The following is a 23,635-nucleotide window of genomic DNA, read 5'->3' on the forward strand; positions in this document are numbered from 1 at the left end:
TTATGAAGGTACATGGGATATCAACTCCCCAATGTTATCCCAAGCTATAAAAATAGAAGAACTTGGTAAGGATGGGGTTAGGTTTTTTTTTTTTTTTTTTTTTTTTTTTTTTTACTTTGGAAGCTGTTATAATATTTTAAAAAGCAACATAAAATGACAATATGTTAAAAAGAGATATTGTGCCTCAATGCATCTTGAGACATAGAGCATCTCAGAGCAATTTTACATGGGGAAGAGGAATGCTTTCCATTTAATGAAGGTTCCTGAGAATCCAGCAAGCTTCATTCTGCTGCTTAATTCATCTCACAGGACTTAACCTGTCCCTCAGCAGGGTTTGATGAAGAAAGGAAGGTGGTGTGGTAGACATGCCAAGCACTGGCTAGGCAGAGATGTTGCAGTTCTCCCAGCAATCAGAGCAGAAAAAAAAGATAGTGAAGCATATGAAAGAAGCAAAACTTGGAGTCAGATATCTTGGCAATAAGAAAACAGAGTACTTGGGTTGAGAAGGCATGTCTGGACGAGCAGTTTCACAGGCAGCATTGCCTGCTCCAGGGCCAGACAAAGCTTCTAATTAAAAGTTTCATTCTACCATCTGCATCTAACCAGGAGCTGTTTCTCCCTTCAAAGGTCTATCACACCAAAATCGAAAACTTTTTTGCCTAAGTCTTGCCCACCCCATCTCTTCAAGTGGAAAACGTGGGTTTTCAAGCCTGAAGCTCACCAGATGGTGTATGGACTCAGAGGGAGCCTAGGGGCTGCAGCCAAAGCTATGACCTGACCTGGCCCAACACCTCACAGTCAGTTGCCCCGGACTGCATCTTCTTTCAGTTTTCCCTAGACTGTGGTCTAACATAGTGCTTCTCTTGGCAAGTCTCTTTTGAAGGTCTGGTGCCCCTTCCATGTTTACTCTTGTTGTCTCAGACATAAAGTTTGTTCCCAGTCCTACTATGTGACACTCTGAATTTTAAACCTGATTAGGAGTCTCCCTGTATTGTGCCCTAATTTCTAAAGCCATTTGTAAGTCAGAGATGACGCTTATAGGAGGTGGTTAACAATGGTAGGTTTCAGGGAGAAGAGGACTCACCTACTGGCTTAGTGTCAGAGGATGTTACAAATACTAGAGGGAAGGACTGATATGAGATCATCCAGGAATGGCAATGAAACAGTGGCAGTAGTAGTGATAAGGGAGGAGAGTGAAGTATAGTCCAAGTTCATGAATAAAGGTAATTGTGGGTAAGACAAGCACACAGAAGGCAAGTCCACAGAGAGAGAAGGCAGGAGAAATGCTAAAACACAATGGTCAAAGAGGCAGAAGAAGCCCCAGACAAACAAAGTTTCTTGAAAGCTGAAAGAAAAAAAATTAAAAAGCCAAAGGACAGAGAGAGTGTCACAATATCAAACTTAACAAGCACATCATGAAAGATAAGGAAGAAGCCTTCCTTCTTTACCAGGAAGATGTCCACGTGTCACTTGTTCATTACAGTAACATGAAAGCAGCTTCAGTTGGACTGAAGACGGGTGAGTGGCAATTAAGGAAAGATTTTTAACAAAGGAATGAAAGTAATGAGGGTTTTTTGTAAACTGGAGGAGTTGCCACAGCATGATTAGGAAGGAAAGGAGGCAAATTAATTGGAGTTTTTAAACAGGCAGTGGACCTGAAATAGGAAAGACTGGGTCTAGGAGAAGAGGGAGGGCAAGTGTGGGTTGGGTAGAAAGCAGGGCAACGGTAGGGCCATTTCACTACAGCACTACTACTCTTTTGGCTACACCTCTAACTGTGAACTTGAGGACTAGCAGGGCTAGGTTTGGGAATGTTTCAAAAGTGAAAAGAGTCAGGCAGGAACGTGGATGAGGAATTGAGTTATTGCCAGGGAAATACAGACCTTCTGGCAAGGAAGATACCGAAACCAGAAGCAGCGGGACCCAGTAAGCACACAGAAGCTCCTGGAAGCTGTCAGACTTCAACTGATAAAACAATCGTTTTAATCAGAAAGGAAAATAGACCTTAGTGTCTGTGTTTTCCCAGCTGCAAGCATGTATGCCTGGCAGTTTTGTTGTTTGAACAGCATGATGAAGAGCTGGCCATTTGCTCTCCTCCATCCCTGATTTGTTGACAGCTCAGTTAAAGTGTGGCTCCTTTGCAGGATGTTGTCATCAATCTGTCTTAGCATAACAGCAATCCCGTTGATGTCCAGTTCCTGTTGAAAATGCTACATCTTTAATCCAGTAGCGTGTTATGCACTGTTTGAGAATTTGCCAAAGTCCTGGCGGTGGCCAAGGACAAGAAATTGTAGCACTTTACATCTTCAAAGGATTATACAAACACAAGAGTGTTATTTTCAAATCCAATATCCTGTCCCAAATAGCTGATTGTAGCAAGACTTATTGTTCATTTAGGACAGTCTTAGATTTTGAGGGACTGCATTTCCTGCTGGCAGTATTTACCTGTTTTAAGAATTCCTGAGGAAGTCAGTGACCCAGAGGAAATTCCTACTTTTCCAAGGTAAGTTAGAGATACAAAGACAACTACAGAAAAAGACTATCATGTGCAATACAAGAGGGTTAGCCACCTTGGGCAAAAAGAATCATGGTTTATTCTTTGTAGAAGGTCTAAAGACTTATTGAACATCAACATGATTTCTTGCAAAATACAGCAGAAGCAAATTGGAACATGCAAATTCCAAGAAGCATGTAAACATATTAGTAATGAGATCAAACAGCTACACAGCATGTAAGAATAGCGGATAAGGGCCACAGGAATGTTGCAGTTGTTGGGAAATGTGTAATACTGGCAGAATAGTGAATTTGTTTTTTTAATTAAATGAATTAAGAGAACCCCAGTCTTATAGCAACTGGCCATGATCTTGCCATGGTAATTGGGTAGGAGAGGAGATGTGTGAAGATTCATGGTGAGTTGCCTGCCCCTTCAGCTTGCGTGCCCATGCTGCTTCCCACTTCATAATCAGTTTCTAGTCCTGACATAGCTGGATACATAAAAAAAAGTCTATGTGAAAGCTAATCTTTTCCCTGTTCTTCAAATGTCAGTTAGGGTCAAGCAACCTCAGTTAAATAAAATACAAATACACTACAAATAGAATTCCAGTGAGACAGAGTTCATGAATTATTGGTCAGTGGCAACAGTAGGAAATTAAACCCATCCCCAAACTTGTTGGAAAAATCTTAAGTAACCATTGATAACTGGAGAAATAAATCAATGATTTCTAACAGTCTTGAAGTCTTTTGAATGAGTGGTGGTTAAAAAATGGATGGAGGTGGTCAAAAAATGGATGACAGTCTTAAAATCAGTGATGGTACTTAACCACATGTTGGGCAGCTTTTTCAGGGTGTCAATAAAGCAATATTTTTAATTGACATTAAACACATATAGGTAGCAGAAAGTTAGGATGGATCAAGCCCTGAAAATTGTAATGCATTAAATGAAAGGCTACCTTTTCTGTGCCATAATGGGCATAACTTGGGAGAGTGCAAGGCCACCTTGCTCCCTGGCTTTGATTCTCGTGTCTGTGTAATCAAACAGAAAATATCAATAGCTTGGACATAGTATTTCAACATTGCAATAGGAACCAACCAATAGCAGTCTTAATTCGGCTCATGTTAGAAGACACAGAAAGACCTTGTAGCTAATTTGTCTGCTTAGAGTTGATCATGAGGAGGGCACCAGAAGGAGAGACGGGAAATGCGGTGACAAACTGGACATGTCACAAACACCCCATCAGAGCTGCTGGTAAATGTGTGGATCTCTGTGTCTACACCTAAAGAGGTAGATTAAATCCAATCATTCTCGCCGAAGTTTACCCTAAACCACACATCAGTGTGTATGAACATGAGGTGAGTTTACACCATCAAACTTTTTTAACAGCACACCTGTCCATCACATTAGCTGTTTGGTTGAAAAGTGGGACTGGTTTAGATTGTTGACTTGAGGACATAATGCTGTCTCTGTAAATCCATATTATGCCCTGTAATTCCACTTTAGCAACATCTGAAGAATGTTAACATGTGAAATGATGATAATATATTAAGAGCTTACCTTTATTTTGTTTTGGTAACTCTGGAGGGTGTTTTAGAAATCTGGTTATAGATGACAGACTTGTAGGGAGAATGGATGCCATGCTTGGTTCTGTAAAAAGGTTAATTAGGTACAAAGGTTGTATTACAATACTGTAAACGTGTGTTAATGAACTTGGTAAGGCTGGTCTCTCCTACCATTGTGGCCACAAGGGAGCAGGAAATGATCTGTTCTTCCCAGGCCCTGTCCCTGTTGAGCAGCCTTTGCTCTAGATTTTCCATGGAAGCCGAAGGTGCAATGTAAATTCAATGTGTGCCAACTGTGTTGGAGAAGAGGAAGAGGTCGGGCTGCTTTCAGGATTTTCTTCTGACAGGCTTCCAGAGGAAGTGACTGGTGACTTGAAACATGCTAGACCTCCAGCCTGCAATGAGGAACTTGTGAAAACCCATCCCAGCAGGTGTTAGTTGCAAGTTGTCTTTTAAATCAAAACAAGAATTGCATGTCTTCGCAGTCCTTTAGAGAGGTGGGCTCCTAGGCTCAAATTCATGTTTTGTATTCCACGGATGGTATTTATTCATCTATGTGATGTTACCTTAAAAAGCCTGGCAGCACAGTCCTGCTCTTGTACTCATCTAGCTCAAGTTTAGGTTGCAGGGTCCGTCTCAGCCTTAGCACTGTTCAAAGTGGTTTTTTTTCATTTTTGGCAAGGCAGAAAAACAATGCATTGTGTATAATGCGTGCTTAATTACTTACAGAATAAATCTTTGCCTTGTTTGCTGCAACAGCTGTAACTGCTGGAAAATACAGCTCTGGATCAAATGATAGCGATAGTTTTAAGATTTTGAAGTCTGAATTTAGGGGAGGGGGTGTAGGCTTTTTCTTGTTCAGTAATGTATAATGCAGCCAAACATAGAATCTGATAATTTAAAAATGTGAGGTCATTCAGCTCATTTTCCTCTAAGGACAAGAATTTTCTGCATTGTGAATTTATGGGTTGTTCATCTAGTATCATTTTTAAATATAACAAGCATAGGAGCATACCTCACGGGAGATTAAACTGTAGACTAATAAATCACTGTCAGAAAGATATTTTTTTCTTTGATAATCAGTTTTAATTTTTCTTTTTTTTTTTAATGCCATACCATTGCCTGCAATTGTATTCCATCCCATGTTATGATAAAGAAGTCTGTGCTCTTTATTGTGGGTGTCTATCTCCTTCAGATATTTGCAGAGTGCTTTCACACTTCTTTGCTTATTGCTTAGTCGAGCGATGATGTCTGTATTTAGCTTTTAATCTTTCCCAAAAATTCAGGCATTCCAATCCCCACAGTTGTTTTTTTTTTATGTTCTTTTCAAAACTCCCCCAGATTTTCTCAGCTTTTTACAGTGTCTCTGTGGTAGTGAAGGGAGCTGAATCTGGTGGTTCAAGTGTCATGAGGGCTTCGTATGGTTGGAGGGTCACCTGCTTAGGCAGGTCTATATGGCACTGATCAGCTTGGTTGCCCTAACACTTGGAATGTGTCTTTTAATGTATTTCCCTCTGTCAACTCAGTCCATCTTTGATCTCCCAAGCTTCCTAGGTTCCTCCATCCGCTCAGCATATAATTTAGGAACAGATTAGGTTGCATTTTTCCAGGCTGAACTTTCCCCTTGCTGGGTTGTGATAGTATTTGTGATTTTTTCCATGTCCTCAGTGAAGATGGCCATGGCTGCTGTTGCATCGCCTGTAGGTTTGGACCCAGCATGGTGCCCTCAGGGAGGCTGCTGGCCTCGCAGCCATGGCTCTGGGCCAGGCTCCACCACTGCTTGCCCTGACGCCTTCCCACAGCCTCAGGTCTTCCCACCTCGAAGCCAGACACAACAAGCCTTTGTAAAATGCCACAAGTAAGATGCTATAAAGGCACGCTGTGTTGTTCCTGCTTGCCATCTGGGACTCTTTGCCAGCTGGGTGGGCTGCATGGCCAAAATGAGACTGACGAACAAAGGGGTTTGTCTGCTACTCTCCTTCATTTGGATGCTTTCTTTTTTCTGTGCATGCCAGACTTACCTGAGGTCCCCTCTAGTTTAAGCAATTATATGATTATAAAATGGAGAACACCAATCCCAGATTCCAAAGCAGGAAAGATGAAACAGCAAAAATCAGCTCCAGACCATGCCAAACCACTGAGCTCTGTACTTCTTTCAGCTGTTACAGTGAGTGGGAGAAGGCTGGTATCTATTCTCATCCCTCCCCTCCTCCGAGAGCTGCATTGTAACTAGAGCCCTTGAGATCTCCACACTTCCGTTTAACAATTTTTAGTCTTATTCTGACTCTGCAGTTCCAGGCACAGGTCATCAGAGAAGGTCCTTCCTCCATGCTGGAGAAGCTGGTGTGCTTGCAAGCTGGCAGTCTTCTTTGCTCAGCACATTGCTTCTAGCTTCAGTGACCTTCATGTTATACACCACATTTCCAAAGACATTCACGGCACAGTATAAATCTGATTTGTATTTTCTGTGCATACATCTTTATTAAATTTACAACCTTCTGTTTTGCTCTGAGCACTTGATAAAGTCCATGCATGTCTTCATAATAATATGGATGACAGATATGTCAGAGTGTTTCTGGTTTTCCCTTACACATGCATATTCACACACACATCTTTTATTTGTTGCAGGGTTCCTGTCGCTTTATACTTAATAGGATAGATCTTACTAGGAAATTTTTGGCTAAATGGCACTGTTACATAAAAGAAGCCCCTGCCTGGTGCTGAGCTCTGTGCTGCCAAACTGAACACCTCCTCAGACCCAGTGCTTGGGTTGTTACCATAGTCCTTTGCCTACAACCCCGTCTGTTTTTCAACCCACGCATTTCTCTCCATGATGAACTAATTTTGAATGTACATACCTTGCCAAAAAAAAGATCTATCACATTTCCTGTCTCCTGTAATACCAAGAAATATGCAGTTGTGTTTTCCTCGATTGTCAGTTTGATCACCAGTCAGTGCTTAATTAGAGAAGGTCTGAGCCTGTAACTACACAGGGTCAGATTTTGCAACTCATCTGCAGCACTGGAAGCTAAAAATAATTTTTAGATCTGTGGAATTTGTGTGTCTTGTTATGAGATCATTTTCATCAGAATCAAATAACATCCAATTTTTCTATGACCCTTGACAACAGGGTTTTTTTCATTTTAGTAGTTTTGGCTTGGGGAAGTATTTTAATTGTGCAAATTGATGTTTTGTGGCAGACAAAACTTACTTTCCAGGTCCCTTTCTTTTGTTAAGCTGCAAAAGCTGTTTTTATTAATAATAATTCTGATCTTCTGATACTTCTTTTAATCATTGTTTGTGTCCTGATATGTCTTTCTTAGGTCATGTGTGATAAAAAAATACTCTGCAATGGAAGTTTCCCTCAGACTGTAGGAATCAGGGACCAAGTTCTTGATTCCAGGCACCATTGTTGCTCAACCATCAGGCATATTATGAAGCATAAACGCAAGCTCTTGCAGGATCAAACCCTCTAATAAAGAAGTCTGCTTATCTCTAATGGTCAGCAAAGACTATTAAACAGGCTGGCTGTGAGCCAAAGCAGAGGCACAGGTTGTTTGCACTCTTGCATTTTTAGCACGGATAGTTTGGGTGCCAGCACAGGCCTCAGGCTGTTTCCAATCAGCAGTTTGTTGTGGCCACTCTGTTTTGCAGGATAACAGTTACATCCTAGGACATGAGTCATACCAGTTCTGATCACTCTCTACCTCATTTTATTAACTAATATAGATGTAGCCCCAAAGTTCTTACATGGTGGTCAGCCTTTTCTTTCATTTTCTCACTGCTGCTTGACAGCACTCTGAGTGACAGAGTGAATGGCCTCTGTTAGCCCTGGGGTTCACTGTTTGCAGACTTATGGGTGATTTTAAAAGAGTATCATATCTTTGAGAAAAAAAAAAAAAATGAAAAGAACAAACAAACCCTTAAACTTGGGAAAATGGCCTAAAAAGAGTGAGCCTAATTTTCCAACTGCTGTAAGGCAGAGTAAAACAACCACCTTTGAGCCACAAAAATTTATCTCACACCACGGTCTGACCAATAAACTTGAAACAAAAAAATGCTTGGAAGAATCTGTACGCTGTGAGGACAGGCAGTCTGACTGCTCTGGGTGGTTTGTGTGGCACGCTGAAGAGGCTGCCAGTGATGGAAATAGGCTGCTGAAAACTTTGTGTTCTCTAGAAGTAAACAGATATTGGGAATTCTGTGTAGGTACGGGTACCTAAACCAAACAGAAAGCAATTGCTGTTTTTACAGATGAGGTGAAACTTTTTCACCTGAGTGAAAATGAGATTCTTATTTCAAAATGTGCAGTGTGCTACATGTCCATGTTAGCTCTGAGCCGCCTGTCCTCTAGGCAGGCACGATGAACACAAGGTCTTATCTTGTGCTCGTGGTTAGCGAAGAGCCTGGATATATCGGTCACATTCTTATTCAGGCCTTTCACCTCTTTTTTTCTGCATATGCATGAGTTTATACAGAAAAATTGGTATTATTTAGCTCTGAAGGGAATAAAGGAAAAAAAGAACAGCCAGGGCAGATAATATAAGGCAGCAGAAAATAGGACACCATGCTCCCTTTATATGTAATTTATCTCCATCACAAATATTGCTTTCCCACTTTAGCAGCAACTTTGTGCACTGGCATTGCTAGCTCAGTGCTGGTTCAGGTACATTTTCAAGGTGCATTAAGAAATAGATTAAAAGCAGAGAAAATTCTTGTAATGCCAGCAGCTGAAATCTGGAGGCTTATGTGGCTGCTGGTCTTCTGGTTGTACAGTGGCTGTCCAGGCACCACTTTAGGTCACTCAGGTTTGTCATCCTGAACAAAGCTGGACAGGGTGCCCAGGAGGGCTGTGTTAAAACCAGCAGTAAGCACTCAACAGACTGTAGGTTTGGTACATTAAAAATGCTTTCTGGTGTTTAGGAAAGACTCAGAGTTTTTGAACCACAGAGCAAAGTCTTTCTGCTGGAGGAGACTAGAACACTCTCCCCATGTTTTCTCCCCATTAACTTGTGTTGCTGGTGGAGATGGACAGCCTAAAAACCTGGCCTGCTCACACCAGCACTGCGAGGCCAGGGTGGCATGCGTTTGGTGCCACCTTGGCATCTTCATAGGTGGGGTATGAAGCTACCTACTGCACAAATCACCCCGCATACCATGCCACCATGTCACATTGCAGATTAGTTTCATGTTTTGCTTCTTTGCTCAGCTCAGGCTCTTGGCATGAGTTCCTTTCTGAGTCCATGGGTGCCGTCAAGTAGAGTTTATGGCTTGTACCTTTTTCTCCATTTACATTCTTCTAAATGAAAGCTTATCTTTCTTTTCTGCCTCAGCTTCTGATCTCTGGTAGTCCCAGCATATTTCTTTGTATTAAATGGTGTTTACAACCTCTTTTTTTTCCTCTCCAACTTTAATTTTATTTCTTTTTCCAGCTTCGATTTCTGTGACATTTTCCAGCTCATTACTATAAAACTGAAATAAACTGTTCCTCTTGATTTTCATCACATGAAAAACATTTAGCCTATTATAATTCTACAGCCATCTTTAGTCTATGTGGTAATGCTTGTATTTAGTCAGAATTTAAAATGTGTCACACACTATTTCTGACCCAGTACACACCTTCCTGGTCCTGCGATCACAGTCTCAGTTTGTGTTTAGAAGGATTTCCCAGGCTGGCTTTTGGTAAGCTGATCCCAAAACTGATAATGTGGCTTACTAAGATTGTTTACAAAAATGTGGCGAATTTAAGTTGTTTTCTTTTTCTTAGTTCATACTGTTAGTTATTATTCATAAGAATAATGCATCAGGGAAATGAGAAGTGTGACTGTTCCTAAGGTACTTGTATGTAGTTTTAACAGCAATGGCATAGAGTAAGAATAGATCTGGGGCTGGAAGTCTAGTCTGAATAGTTTTGCTTTCCTTACTCTAGCTGTTTGATGAAACTCAAGTTAAAAGAAGTTCCCAATAAGCAGTATCTCATGCTGTTTGCAATAAATCAGCTGCTTTTGATCCTAACAAAAACTTGAAAAAGCTCAGAGAAAACAGTTCTTGTATTCTTCATAGATTATGTATTCTTGCTATTTTCATGATTATTGTTATCATCTTAGCAAGTTTGTATAGCAGTCCTTTTTTGTCATCCTAGAAAACGCAATACCTTCCAGTCAAAGCAGGAGGGTGAATAAATTGTTTTGCTTTGCATTATCTGTGAAACATAACACATGCTCCTGCTGCATGCTTACTGCAGAATTGAATGGCATCCTCTGGGAGAGAGCTCAAAAACAAATGTATCCTTCACAAGAAATCAATAGGTTGGGATTGCTGCTAGGACAGCTCATGTCCCTTACCAGTACCGTTTTACGTTGTGTCCTTAGCTTTGGAATTAAATTTGCTTAGCTCCATTAGACTTTTTCATTATTATTATTATTCCTCCTGTGTTTCTCCCAAATCGCTTCTGAAAATGTGAGTGTGCGTGTCAGAGCACTTAGCAGATCCTCCTAGCAGAACAATGGAAAACTTGGAATATTAAATGAAATTAGTCTGTATTTGTTAATGATTATTTTCCACTGAATATAGAGCATGCTTAAATATATATTAAAAAAAAAAAAAAAAAGTAGGAACCTAAGTGGAAAGAAGCTAGAAAATGAATACTTAGCTCCTAGGAGATTTTCTTCATTAATATTTTTCCTTCTACCCCTAGTACTGGGGCCTCTCTGTACATTCCCATTTGGTATGAGTCATGCCAAGAAGGAGAACCTGAAATAACCAGCTGTCACTGCCTTCTGTTAACTCTGAAAGACTTTTTTGCCCACCTGGACACTGCTGGGCAATGAGGTGCCAGCTTTTTCAGTTTTGCTCAGGGCAGATTCGCCTATTACCAGGGAGGCTGCTTCCAAAAACCTGTCGGTCAGCGTGGCAGAAGTTCACCAAAGTCCTCTCAAGGGCACTGGACTCTGAACTGGGAGCGAGTTTGTGACTCCTGGGGTCACTCTTGCCGAGCTCGTTTCCACCCAGCAGCTCCCTGACACCATTTTGATGTGCAGCATCGCACTGAGCAGGACCCCTCTTGATGTCCACTCCCCACCGCCTTGGCAGAGCCGGCATGGGACATCACCGGGGGACCATCAAGCTCTGCAAAAAGGGCTGGCACTGTGGCCCATGTGTGCTTAGACACTGAACCAAGGCGAGCAAGGAGCCCGACTGCCTTCAGCACTCTCCACTGTCACTGCCAAGAGACGGGCACTGCAGACCACGAGCAACGAAGAGTCACTGCTCAAAGCAAGTCTATCTTTCTATACAACAGTAACACAAAGGGAATAGAGAGTAGTGGCTGTCTTAGCTTAACGCAGCTGGCCTCCATCCCTGGAGAGTGACATGGTGAACCAGGGCTCACAGGGAAACAGCAAATGCAGTGAGTCTATAACATCAATGGCAGGAGAGGAGCGAGGGCAACCACACTCTCATTAGTCTGACCTAGAAAGCTTATGGGGTGCTTGTCAGCGGAGAAGGTGCTTGAAAATGCAGGAAACTAGAAAAAAACTCCATGCCTCTTCATCAAAGGAGCTCATGCCAGACTGGAGGGTAGTCTGCAGAGGAAGGAAATGCTATATAGCAAAAGTAATTGGACTTCAGAGGAGCATCTCGCCCAGTGCCATGCAGGAAACAATCACTTATGCTGGAGGAGGTGGCAATTAATAAAAGAGCCACAAGGCAGTCAAAGAGGTGAGACAGTGTGCTGTAATGCAAAAGGGAGTATCCAGGCAGGGAGAGCTCGCTAATGGGAGTTTCTAAAGGTTTGGCCTTGTGATTGGTTTTATTTGCATTCTTTATTAGGCACCAGAGCACAACCTGTCACAACCTGTCAGAGTAGCATTTCCATTACTTTTGCAGCACACACAGAGCTGAAGTCCATTGCTCGTAAATGGGAAAATCAGAATATTGGAGAGGAGAATTCGGTGACCTTGAGCACTGGAGAATTTATTTGCAGTGGAATGCAACAGCCCCAAAAAAGAGCAAAGTGGTCACTCACATAGGGATTAATAACAGAAGCATTTGCTGTTAAATGGCATCTCACTGCTTAGCAAACTGGAGAGAAGAAGGTTTCTGGATGTACTAGGCATAGGACCAAGGAGGTGGTAGCTGCATCCTTTCTGGAATACTTTGTACAGCTTTGGTCCCCATAGTAGAGGGCAGCCACATCTTTCTTGGACTGCATTCCGGGAACAGCTACAGGACAGTCAGGGGAAGAGAGGACATCTCTTACTGAGGGCCAAGACAACTTGGCTTGCTTAGTGTAATAAAACGGATGCTGAGAGGAGATATAACATCTCTTCAGAAGTACTGCAGGAAGCAAACTTGGGAGAGGAAGAAAAGGACAAAGCTGGCACTTACATAAGTGCAATAAAGATAAATTTAGCTTGGAAACAGCAAGCCAGTCTGAGGGATTCAAAGGAGCAAAGAAAACCTAACTAGGTTCAAAATGGACAGTGTGCTGTTTGTGATGGTGGAGTTGCCTGAAATAATCAGGGTTTGGAAGTGACAACCTGAAAGAGCCTTTTAAGTTTTGTGTCCCAGTGTTTAATTACAAAAGTAAAATTTGTCATTCAGGTAAAAATGGCAAGGAGGTATTGCACAGTATTTGCAATGACTGTCAGTTGATTTATATTTTGTTTACAGTTGCTTAAGTGCAGTATGCACCAGTGTAGCTATTAGAAAACGAAATCCCTTGTACATGGAGATATAAGGACAGGCCTCTGTGATAAACAGAAATTTTTTAGGTAATGCACAATTTGCACATCATGGCAGTGAAGTCCTGTGCACTCCTGTGTGAGTATGTGCATCAAATGAGATGCTCACAAGCAGTGCAGTGTTAGACGACATCTGATTTTTCAAAGGAATAGCTATTGTCTCATTTAAGCATGTATTATCTGACCTTTTAGAGAGATCATTTAAATGTCAATGTCTTGGGCACTCTGATAATATGAACCCAGCACTGCCTAATTCCAAAACTAGGTGAAGGATGAAGAGAAGTATTGACCAAATATAAGTGTAATTAAATATATTTTTCTGCTTCAGTTTTAGTTCAACTTTTCATTAATGAATGTATCAAACTGCATTTAACCTAAATCATTATTACAGTCCTAAACTTTTGGTATTTTAAGTATCATGTGCTTCCCACTCACTTGTAGCTAGTAAATGTGTCAGAACAAATCAAGAGTGATTTTATATCTTTTTGCACTAGTATTAACTTAGTCATAACTGATAAGGTTGTAGCTACTGATATGTAGTGGCAACTGGGATTCAGAAGCTTAATTTATGTCTTTTTTTAAAGGGCAAGAATCATACTATCACATTTGGGATCAGACACTTTGGTGGCTGTCTGACCTTTTGTTACTGACTTAAAAATAGTGGTGTCATGGATTGCCTGCCTTTATGGGACTACACCAAAAAATAGGAAGGAAAATTCAATGTGATTCAAGTTATTTGTTCATTTCTTATCTGTTCCAGTAATGATTGCCATCAGTGGTAAAATTTGCTTGTATTTCCAGTTTGAATACTACTGCCTTCAGATTACAGCCACCCCATTTTGTTAAATGCTTGCACTGCTAGATAAAAGAGCTTGTTGACTTTGGTAATAGCCTCTTATAGCTAAGTACGGGTTATCGTCTGGAGAGACAAGGTTAAGTTTCGTCTAACCTTCTTGAAAGACACTGGCCTCCGTTTAGGGTTTCATTGCAAGGCATGATTTCTAGATTACAAATGATCATTGTTGCATGCTTTCCAAACTCAGCATCATTTATTTTAAAGCCTGGTCACCAGAACTGAACAAAGCAGTAGTTTGGCCATTACTGTAGGTAAGAAAAATGCAGCCTCTGACTTCCTAGGGAGTAGCCTGCTGTAGGAAAATAGGTATCTTTCAGCAGTCTTCAGACGAGTGATAATAAATATCATCCTGATGATATGAAAATGAAACCTAGCAATGTGATGGATTAAAAGTATGGAGAAAGAAAAAGATATTTCAATGTGTACATGTCTCTGCTTCTATTTTTCTTTAAGAATAGAAATTGGAGTGCACTAAAATGCTATGTAAGAAATTATGATTAATCAGTGGAAGTGTACAAACTTGAGTTATTTATCACAGCTTTTTTTTTTTTTTTTTTTTTAACAGAACAATGACTTTTCTTTTGCCTCTTACTTACCTAACACTGTTGCTGTTACACATTGTGTTCTGAGTTTGGGTTTTATTTGCTTGAAGTACCTGTTGCTTTGTATATAAAATGTAATATCTATAAATTCAATGTTCAGAGAAAATACTGGTACTATTGCTTGTTACAGAGAAAAAAGAGAAGGATTATTTCCAAATTTTTATAATTATTAATAACTACAATTTTATGTGCTTATCAGCTACCTGTCTACAAATAGCTCTGAATGCAATAGATGCATGTTAACTACTGTTCAAAAATAGCTATTGAGTTTCCTTTATTAATTAAAATGTCAGGATAATTTTATCTCTTTTTCTTGAAGTTGTAGTTTACTCTAGATTGTCCTTATGGACCTTCTGCTGTCCTAGTTCCAGTGGGAGATTCTGACTTCCTTTTGTTTCTGCACTGGCCCTCTTTGAACGTGCCCCATTTCACCTCTGATTTGGTTTTACAGAATCTGCTTTGTGCCTCAGTACATCACTTAGCCCCATTCCTCTGCAAACTCCTAGAAGCTGCTTTTCTGTTGTATGGTTTATAGCTACAGCATCTAAATAGCACAAATGAGGTGACCACAGAGAGAGCCAAAAACTTTCAGCTTCTCTATTAATTTTTTGCTTAATGTGTTTCTTTGTTCCTTTTTCTCATGTTTACTTGCCCCAAGAACATGCCTGCGTTTTTACCTTTCCCCCCTCACTTCTTTTCCACTCCCATGACAAGGTCACAGTAGAGAAGGTTACTTCTTCAGAAGAGGACCTTATTAAACTTGGTAGGCCCTAAATGTCAGTCTAGGATGCTGTCTGGGCTCTTAACCACACATCTGTTGTCAACCTCTTCTGCTCTCTGAAGCAGAGAGCAGCAGCTTTTTTAGCTGTAGTTTATAGCAGGTTTGGCAGATAAACAATCTTTTACCAAACCCTTCCAGTCACCCCAGGGGCCTGCAGATTAGTAGAAAGAGTTCAAAGAGGAGCTTACGGAGATATGGGGCTGCTTCTTTTCACTGGAGAGAGCTGCCACTGTGTTGTGCCTGTCCTGTGGCGGTTCTTGCCTGTCCCAGGCATCATGACCTGTAGATGTTTGTCAAACCAGTGAGCTTCCCCAGCCTCACTGCTGGCGTCTTCCTGATGCCTCCCTGTTCCTACTGACCCTGTCAAACCCCATGGCTTGAGGCCGGCAGAGCCTGTGCTGCTGCAGGTCATGGACCCCCAGGATGCAAACCATTTCCCTCAGCAACCAGTGCTATTTAGCTCTACATTCTCTTATATCCTTCATAGCAGTGTTTTTGCTTCATAATCTCCACTTGTGAAAAAGTCTTTGGTGAAGAAGAGAGTATTCCCCATGACTCCCTGTCACTTATTGGAGATCAGTGGTGGGAGACAGGCTATAGACAAAGTCAGTCTGTGAGAGAGAGAGTACCTTATCTTTGTCTGAAACAGAGCCAGAGACAATATATCAATGTCCATACATATTTAACTCTAAGAACTGACTCAGGATTTGTCTTGCTGAGGTGTAATTTTGGAAGTTGAGGTATGGAAGTCTTTTTTCTTCGATAAAAGTAGCTACTATCAGAAGGCGATTTGTAGCCCTGCTTTACCTGTATTTTTGCTGCTTTTAGAACAGTTAATGCAGTGCTTTGCTGAAGTCTCATGTAATGCTGTTATGTTACCATGACACACATATGAAAATAAAAGCACTGTTGTCAGGGTGATGTAGTCAAATTATTACCGCCCTGTTTTTCCAGTATTCAATTTAAAAAAGAAGTAATTTTTGTTGTTGTTGTTGTTTTAACTAGAAGTTTTAATGTCATTTTAAGTAATGAAGAAAACAATAGCCAAGTGATCATGCACAAATTCATGTAAACAAGGTAGTATCAATTGAACAGATAGCACTGAAAGTGGATTTGTCCTTCAGGTTCTGCTAGGGACAGTGATGAGAAAGGAGGAGAGGGTTTTATAATGATGAGAACCACTTTGATATTATTACTTGAAATAGCTGTAAGCAGAAGCTATAGATAATAATAATCTTCAAACTGTAGAGGTTGAAAGCTCTGAGAAGCCAAGAATGACTGCAGCTGCCTTGAGTGACGGTGGAACAAAGCCATATAGTTGAGAATAGTTTGTGCAGATGAAATATAATCACAGAGTCAAAATGTGCAGTCATCAGGTTTGAGGTCCAAGAAGCAGGTGGTACACATGGCTATCTCAGGGTTTTGGAAGGATTCCCTGGCATCAACCATCTCAAAGAATCATAGACTAAAGAAACAGTTTTGATATCTACAATTAGATAACACGAGGGAACCATCACTTTAAACACAAAATTATTCCTTGTCTGTAGTCTTCTCCAGACATTCAATGAGGCAGATTGTTCCTGTTTTAAAATAATGCCTCAGAACTCAATGCCACTTTTTTTCTGGAAGTGCTAAATGGAAGCTAATGACAGAGAGGAAATGATTTCCAAGTTTTTGTAACTGGCAACCATTAACAGAGGATCCATGAGCTTTTCAAAACCATTTTTGTACATTAAATCAGGGCTTGTCAAGAACTGGGCAAACCAATGTGTAGAGAATGTGGCCAAGGTAGCCCACTGCTCCTGAATTATTTATAACCTGATCATAGCATTTGCAGATCTCTTTACTGTTCATTTAAAAAAAAAACAAACAAAAAACCTGCATTAAAAATTTCACCAATAATGTTTTACTTATGCGTTCCTAGAAGAAAAGAATCACTTTAATAATTAATGTTTTAATAGCCCTGCAGTTTCAGTGGTCACTTAGTGACACTACAGTGTGATGGGGTTTCTTAACTTCTAATCTTAAGTACTGAAGAAATTACTAGTTTTTCTGCCTCAAATTTGAGAGAAAGGAACGTTTTAAGGAAGAAGAAGTGGTAACAATATTGAATAAACAATCTTTTGACTTTTGAGGCTTTTGAATATTTTTATATAACAAATGAAAACTGTTAAATATGATGTATATTGAGTCTGGATCTGAAAGTGCCTCTGTTCCTTCTTGACAAAAGGAGAATTTTGATGAATTAGCAGATTATGTGATCAATTTTCTCTTTTCCATTCCTAAGAAATAATCTAATATATGCATATGTGTATGGTTCAATGCAGCATCAAGTCCAGAGAGCATCAGCTGAGCAGCTACCCTTCCATTTTTCCTTTCAGTTGCCAACTTAAAACATGTGTAGCAGATACTAAGTCAGTGTGAAATGGTGAGCCTAGGCATTGGTCCATCTTCTTTAAATCCTTTAATTCTAAAATCTATTATTAGAAATTAAAATTTTGGTATGCTGTTACTTCAGTCCCTTTCCTTACCTGCCTACTCATGCTGATCTTTAGCTATTCACTGCACATGTGTGTTTAATAATCATTCTATAATGCTGCTTTTTTCCCCATTTTTTATGGTTTAATTATTCCAGTTGGAAATGCCAAAAGATTAAAGAAATGGCTTCTTCATTATTTAAGTAATGATTGCCCATCACTGGTCAGACAAGGGGATTGGGATTCAGGTGACCATATGTCAATATCTACAATTTTGACATCTCTAAGCTAGTCCTCCCAGGTTTCCTTTATAGACAATGGAGAGAAAAAGGCATGTTTAGGATGCATTGCCAATCCAAATTCAGCTTCTAAAATAGATCAGATGATTTGCCCCCTAAAAATGCTGGGTGTAGTTGACTGTAAATGGAAACAAGAGTCACTAACTTAGATGTTTGCTTTGTAGATGTCCAAAGGTAGATGAGCTGAATGCTATCCCTGTGCTCAAATTAGTCATAAATGCCCAGAGATTTTGTGCGATGGCCCTTCTAATGTGAGTGTACTGTGGCTGTGTTTTTTGATGTAAAGGACATACTGCCATTTAGTGCTCTGCATGGATGAGGAAGTCCTGTTCAGCACAAGTACCAAAAGCAGTATAGTTGTGTTAGGACTACATTTCAAATAGATTAAATTGCCCTGCTTTTCACCTTGGCTATGTAGTAGCAGGGTATTAGCATGTCCACATTCTTTCCAGAACAGATCAGTTTGGGGAACAGCATTAATACTCTGATTGTAGACATACAGAGGTGATGTTTAATATTTATGTTGGAAGATAAATCTAATGGCCTTGACCAGATTAAGTCCTGCTATGCAAAGGAGCATATATCATATTACAAATAATAATGCCTGTTCTTGCCCCAGCAAGCTCACAAGGAGCTGGTTTATAAACAATGAAAAGGGACGAACTTTAATGTAAGTAGCACAATTTAGGAATGACATGTGGCAAGGGCCTCTTGAATTGCATTGAAAAAGGTGACAGATGTTGAAAACTGAGACATTTTTTTTAGGTTCTGCAGTTAATTTAGGACATTGCATTAATGGTGATTTTTCCTGTGGGTTTTTCCCCTTAGGATGATTTCCAGCATGCAGCCTCAGAAACCAACTGGGAGTCAGTCACAAGCTCTGTCTCAGTAAGTAATTTGTTATTATTTTGCCCATGGATGGTTTGGTAGGATGGCTTGAATCCAACTCACTAAAATGGCACCTGCACAGAGGAACCACGTATTCACCTTTGGCAGAGGAGAAGCATTTCTCCAACTCATACCTGAGTCAAACAGTGTGTTTTTAAGGAGAAAAGATTCAGGATATGCCATCAGCTGCTGTAACTGCATGAGATAGCCATTGGGAAACATTTCTTGCTTTCAAGCTCATCCTGCCAAGATGAAAATACAAAACATAAACCCCTTACAGTTTTCAATTGTAAAAAGTCTTGACCTAAATAGAAAACTATACTTAAAACAGGCTGGCAGGAAAATGGATCTAGCTCTTCATTATCAATACTGAGATTTCCTTTAAGTGTTTGTAATAAATATTATATCTGATGTCTCCATATTCAGCAGTGAAATGTGACTTGGAAAAAAAAAAAAAAAAGAAGGAAAACAAGTAACCAGTATAAAATTTTAGTTTTCTCTTCATTACATTTGATTTGTGTCATTGGCCAAAAACCTGTCCCATCTTTCATTTCCCGAGTAAAGTTAAGCACTCTGCTGCCTGGTCAAGCACCACAGCACAGGTCTTGTAAACTCCTCTTAAAGCACATGAAATGAGGAGAAGCACTTAAAGCAGATTTGAGACCATTCTTTGGAGCATTCATGGAGAAGGGTTTAGTGATGGTACCTTTCTATAGTAGCTGCGAGGAGTTGCCAGTGATGAGTAAATCACTGCCAGGATCAGTAAATAAAATACAGGTAAATTTTACTGATTAGTGTCCAAGCCAGTCAGCAAGTAGAGAGAAAATTCTGTATTGCCAAAGTTAGAAGAGGTTAAGCCAATCTGACTCATGTCTACCCTTGAGTTTGCAAATGACACTTGCCCTTCATGATACGATGCATTGATAGCCTTGAACTAATTGTGCTGAAAGTCCTGAGTAGTCATGTTAGCAGGGTTGAGATCTACTGGATGTGCCAAGCAGGAGATGCTAAAATGCTGTTTTACTGAAAGCCATAAACTCAATTTTCATTCTAATGTGGAGTTGAAAAAAACCCCATGTGATAGAATATTTTCTTTAAAAATATGGTAGGCTGATGTTTGAAAATGTAAGCCTAGGGCTCCCTCATCAGGTTACTATGAAAATGAGATCAAGTATATGGTAAACGCCATGTTAGTTATGCTTCTTAACATCATAAGGTGCACAGTATGCCAAACAATAATTCTGTATTCCTTTCATATCGAAAAAAAAAGGGTTTTTTTTCACATTTATGTTTTCCTGAAAAGTTGTTGATACTGTGTTACAGGTAGGGAAGTTCAGTACCAATATTACAGGTAGCAAGCTGGTGCCCAAGGTCACATGGAAACCTACAGATAAACCAGAAGCAGAACCTCACTTTCATTGGTCTTCCCATGCCATTCCCCTGTCTAATAAAACATACCTTCTTCCACTGGGCATGCTTTGCACCCACTAGCTTTCTTATCGTCAGGGAAAATGGGGTAGAAAGGTTGAGTAATTTTTCCCAAAGGCACCAAGGAAAAAGTCTGAGGACACCTGAATTCTTCAGGAGAGAAATGTTCATGGATTCTGCTGTGATCCTGAGGGGCAGAAGGACAAGCTCAGTCCTTTCCGTTGCCGACAAGATGACATACTGTTCTGCTGATACTCAGCATGGCAGATCTAAGTTTTGCTCCTCAAACCCACAGGCAACCCAAAGACTCATTTTAGGATCTGGGTACATCACAACTCTCAGAAGGAAAATTTGAGAGTGAGCAAATTCCTTTTTGCTTGTCTGAGGTCATATCACAGAGTCATATTTTCTTTGGGTTTTTTTTTTGTTTGTTTGTTTGTTTGTTTGTTTGTTTGTTTGTTTCTCAGAAAGCTAAACCCAAGACTTTTGCCCTTAGCCCAGCATGACAAACCCAGAAAAAAGGGAAACAAATTTCACTCCTTATTAGGTTATTTTCCATTATTTTTATAGTAATTTTATGACCAACAAACAACTGTAATCCACAGTGAACTGCCTGTCAGCTTCAGAAGGCAGAAAATAGAAAATAATGGGGAAACAGAAATAAAGACTAAGAGCACTGACAAAAAACCCCACCTTTGTGTCCCATAAAATTAAAAATGCCTTCAGTGCTTTAAAGAAATACAGAAGAGGTACATAATGTAGAAAAAACTATAGCAAGAAACATTCATTGCTTCTTGCATTTCAGTCTTCTCTTGCCCTCTCTTTGGATGTGATCTCAGAAGGCAGATTAGGACGAGCACAAGCTCTTCTAAAGCTCGCGCCTCGATCTTGGCAGGACAAAAGAGAGGCAGTTGGGTTGGAAGCTTTGAAGTTGATTTTGGGCTTGTCACATGATGTCGCTGCCAGGAGGTTATCGGAGCTGTTGAAATAATTCCCCTTGACTTGGCTGTCACTGAGAAAAATTTAAGCTCTCTTCTGTGTGTGAACAAGGTTGCACAAATCTCTTGAGTAGGAGCTTTTATATGAAAAGAAAATGGGGAATCCCTGCTGCCTGTATGAGTTTGAAGGGCCCTGCAAATTCACAGCCTGACCTGCAGTTCTGTAATGAAATGCATAGTTGAATATGTGAAAAAAAACTCTCACATCAACTAAGCCACACGCCTAAGGCCTGATTTTTATGCTGCTGGTTCTTTAGCATCCTTGACTCATCTCCCTGGTTTTTGGAAGGCACCCGTGGACTGATGTTTGCCTGTTGGGCTGTAGTCGCAGATGAACCGTGAGCTCCACTGAGCTCTCCTCAGTAAGCAAGTAGCAGTTGGGTGCGCTTTTCTTTTGTAACCTCAAAGATTGCATTAGCACCCAGTGTGGTGCCCACCCACAGCACAGTAGCTCGTGCAGCATTGTTTTAGGTAACACTGGTGTGAGCTTTCCAACTCCTGGGGCTACCGTCTCTCTGATGGTCTCTATTCCAAGCCACTTAGAAGTCAGGAGAGATGCTCTGAGGTGTGCCTTCTCTTTTAGTGGGTCATGAATTTTTACAGCCGTCTGCACTGTGTCTTACTTAGCACTGCGTGGTAGAGGCATTACAGTCACAAGTGGGCCCTCTGAAACTTCTTGCTGTAGGCAATAAGCAGTAAAGTGCAGCTACGCTTTCTTGACCACACTATTTCAATGGTTTCTATTTCTTTCTTGTTTTTAATAATTTGGACTGTCGATTCTTTCAGCAAACATATGCAGTAAAATATCAAGAATTGTTACTTTTGTGATATAACTTACTGTTAAAGACAAATGTTTTATTTTAAAAGACGTATATATTTTAAAACTATTTTAGTAAGCATTGGAGGACACACTCCTGCAAACAAGTGAGTAATTTTGCTCAAATGAGTTGACCTTTCCATTACTACCCAACTGAGTGAAGTTAATCACAAAGATTAATAGTTTAACATATGCATTTACTTGGGAGATGAGGCAAAAAATTATTGTAGGGAACCATTAATTTTAAATGACATATTTCTGCTACATTACTTCAGAGCTGGGTTTTTGTGAGAGAAGAGGATGTTTAGGGGCTTTCCCCCAATATTTTAACTTGCAAGACCAAACTCCAAACAATTGTTGTGCTATATTATGCTTCTTGTTGGACCAAATCAGGTATTTCGATTGTGGTCCTTCAGAAAATAACAGATTTTCATTTATAGTTTTTCCTGCATATATTTTACACATACTATGAGGCTTTGTGCTTGGACAAGGGAAGAAGCAGTATCAGGGTAGTGAATATTGTGATTCTAAATAGCAATTACTAAAAATGTTTAAAGTCCTGTCCAATAAAACTGGAATTGCTGCAATTGTTCTGGCAAAGTCAAGTTGTGCCACAAGTTCAGTGGAAACCAAATATGCTCAGAGAATGGTACTTCTCCTTTCTTGTGGGAAATAATATTTCATTTGGTATTATGGTATAATTGTGAGGATATCACTATGTTGGTAATCCCGATATTAATTGTTACATTGCTGAGATCCAACTATTACATTTTTTCTTGTTTGCTTAGTAACTTGTATTTTTGGTTAAAAGGCAGGAGAATTTATATTCATCAGTGTTGCGTAATATATTTAATCCTTGGTAATAAAGGGCCATCTTTTCAATTCTTTGACCAAGCCAAATTTGTTGACCAAATTGACCGGAGAAGGAAAGACAGTCTAGTGGACTTGTTGCCTTTGTCTTTGCTGTGGTTTCTGATCTGCCTATTCTGGATTTACCAACAGAGCTGGTGGAGCTGTGAAGGCACCACCCCAGCACTCTGAGGCACCTCCAGTCTGTGGTCATGACCATCACAGTGGTTTCAAGAGACATTTCCATTACATCTTTGTATATGTGCAAACCGTCATCCCCTTTGAGGAGTGGGTCTGCATGTTGACATTCCAGCAGCGGCAGTACTGCTCCCTGCATCTCCTTGGGGATGTGCTTAGGAGTTCCTTGGTGTCTCTTCTCCTTGCAGAAGAAAACACAGGCATAACAAAGCCTGGCGCAGCTAAGGAGTTCAAAAGATGGCCCAAAGTAGCTGTTTCAGTCATTAATGAGACAAGTTTCTTAGTAACTGTTGTCAATTGCTTTGAATGGTGCTGTAATTTGTTCCAAGTACACTGAGATGTATGTCACTCTTAGGGGGTATCCTATCCCTCTCCATCAGTGACTGACTCTACGCTCACAGCGGAAGCACTGGATCAGACCATCGCTGCATTTGACACAGTGGAGGATCTGCTCAAACATTTTAACCCGGACTCCTGGCAAGAAGATCTCGAGAATTTGTACACAGACAGTGGCCACCATTATCGAGGCAGGAGCTACCATGACAGGAAGTCCAAAGGTAGGATAAAGAACTATATATGTACTTCGGGGCAAGACCAGGCTATTCCTTCACTCTCTCACAGAAATGTCCATTGGTCAGGTAT

At 40.3% G+C, this 23,635-nt stretch overlaps 1 protein-coding gene across 2 annotated transcripts in view; it reads left to right on the plus strand.

Moving 5' to 3' along the window:
* Positions 1 to 23,635, plus strand: part of PDGFD (platelet derived growth factor D) — a 145,509-nt gene that overhangs the window by 92,989 nt on the left and 28,885 nt on the right. For both annotated transcript variants that reach the window (XM_014966181.1, XM_014966182.1), the window contains exons 4-5: positions 18,644 to 18,703; positions 23,349 to 23,550. In XM_014966181.1, coding sequence (XP_014821667.1) covers positions 18,644 to 18,703; positions 23,349 to 23,550 — 262 coding nt within the window. The remainder of the gene's footprint in view (positions 1 to 18,643; positions 18,704 to 23,348; positions 23,551 to 23,635) is intronic.

Source organism: Calidris pugnax, unplaced genomic scaffold, assembly GCF_001431845.1.
Source record: "Calidris pugnax isolate Ruff unplaced genomic scaffold, ASM143184v1 scaffold20, whole genome shotgun sequence".
NCBI classification, from domain to species: domain Eukaryota; kingdom Metazoa; phylum Chordata; class Aves; order Charadriiformes; family Scolopacidae; genus Calidris; species Calidris pugnax.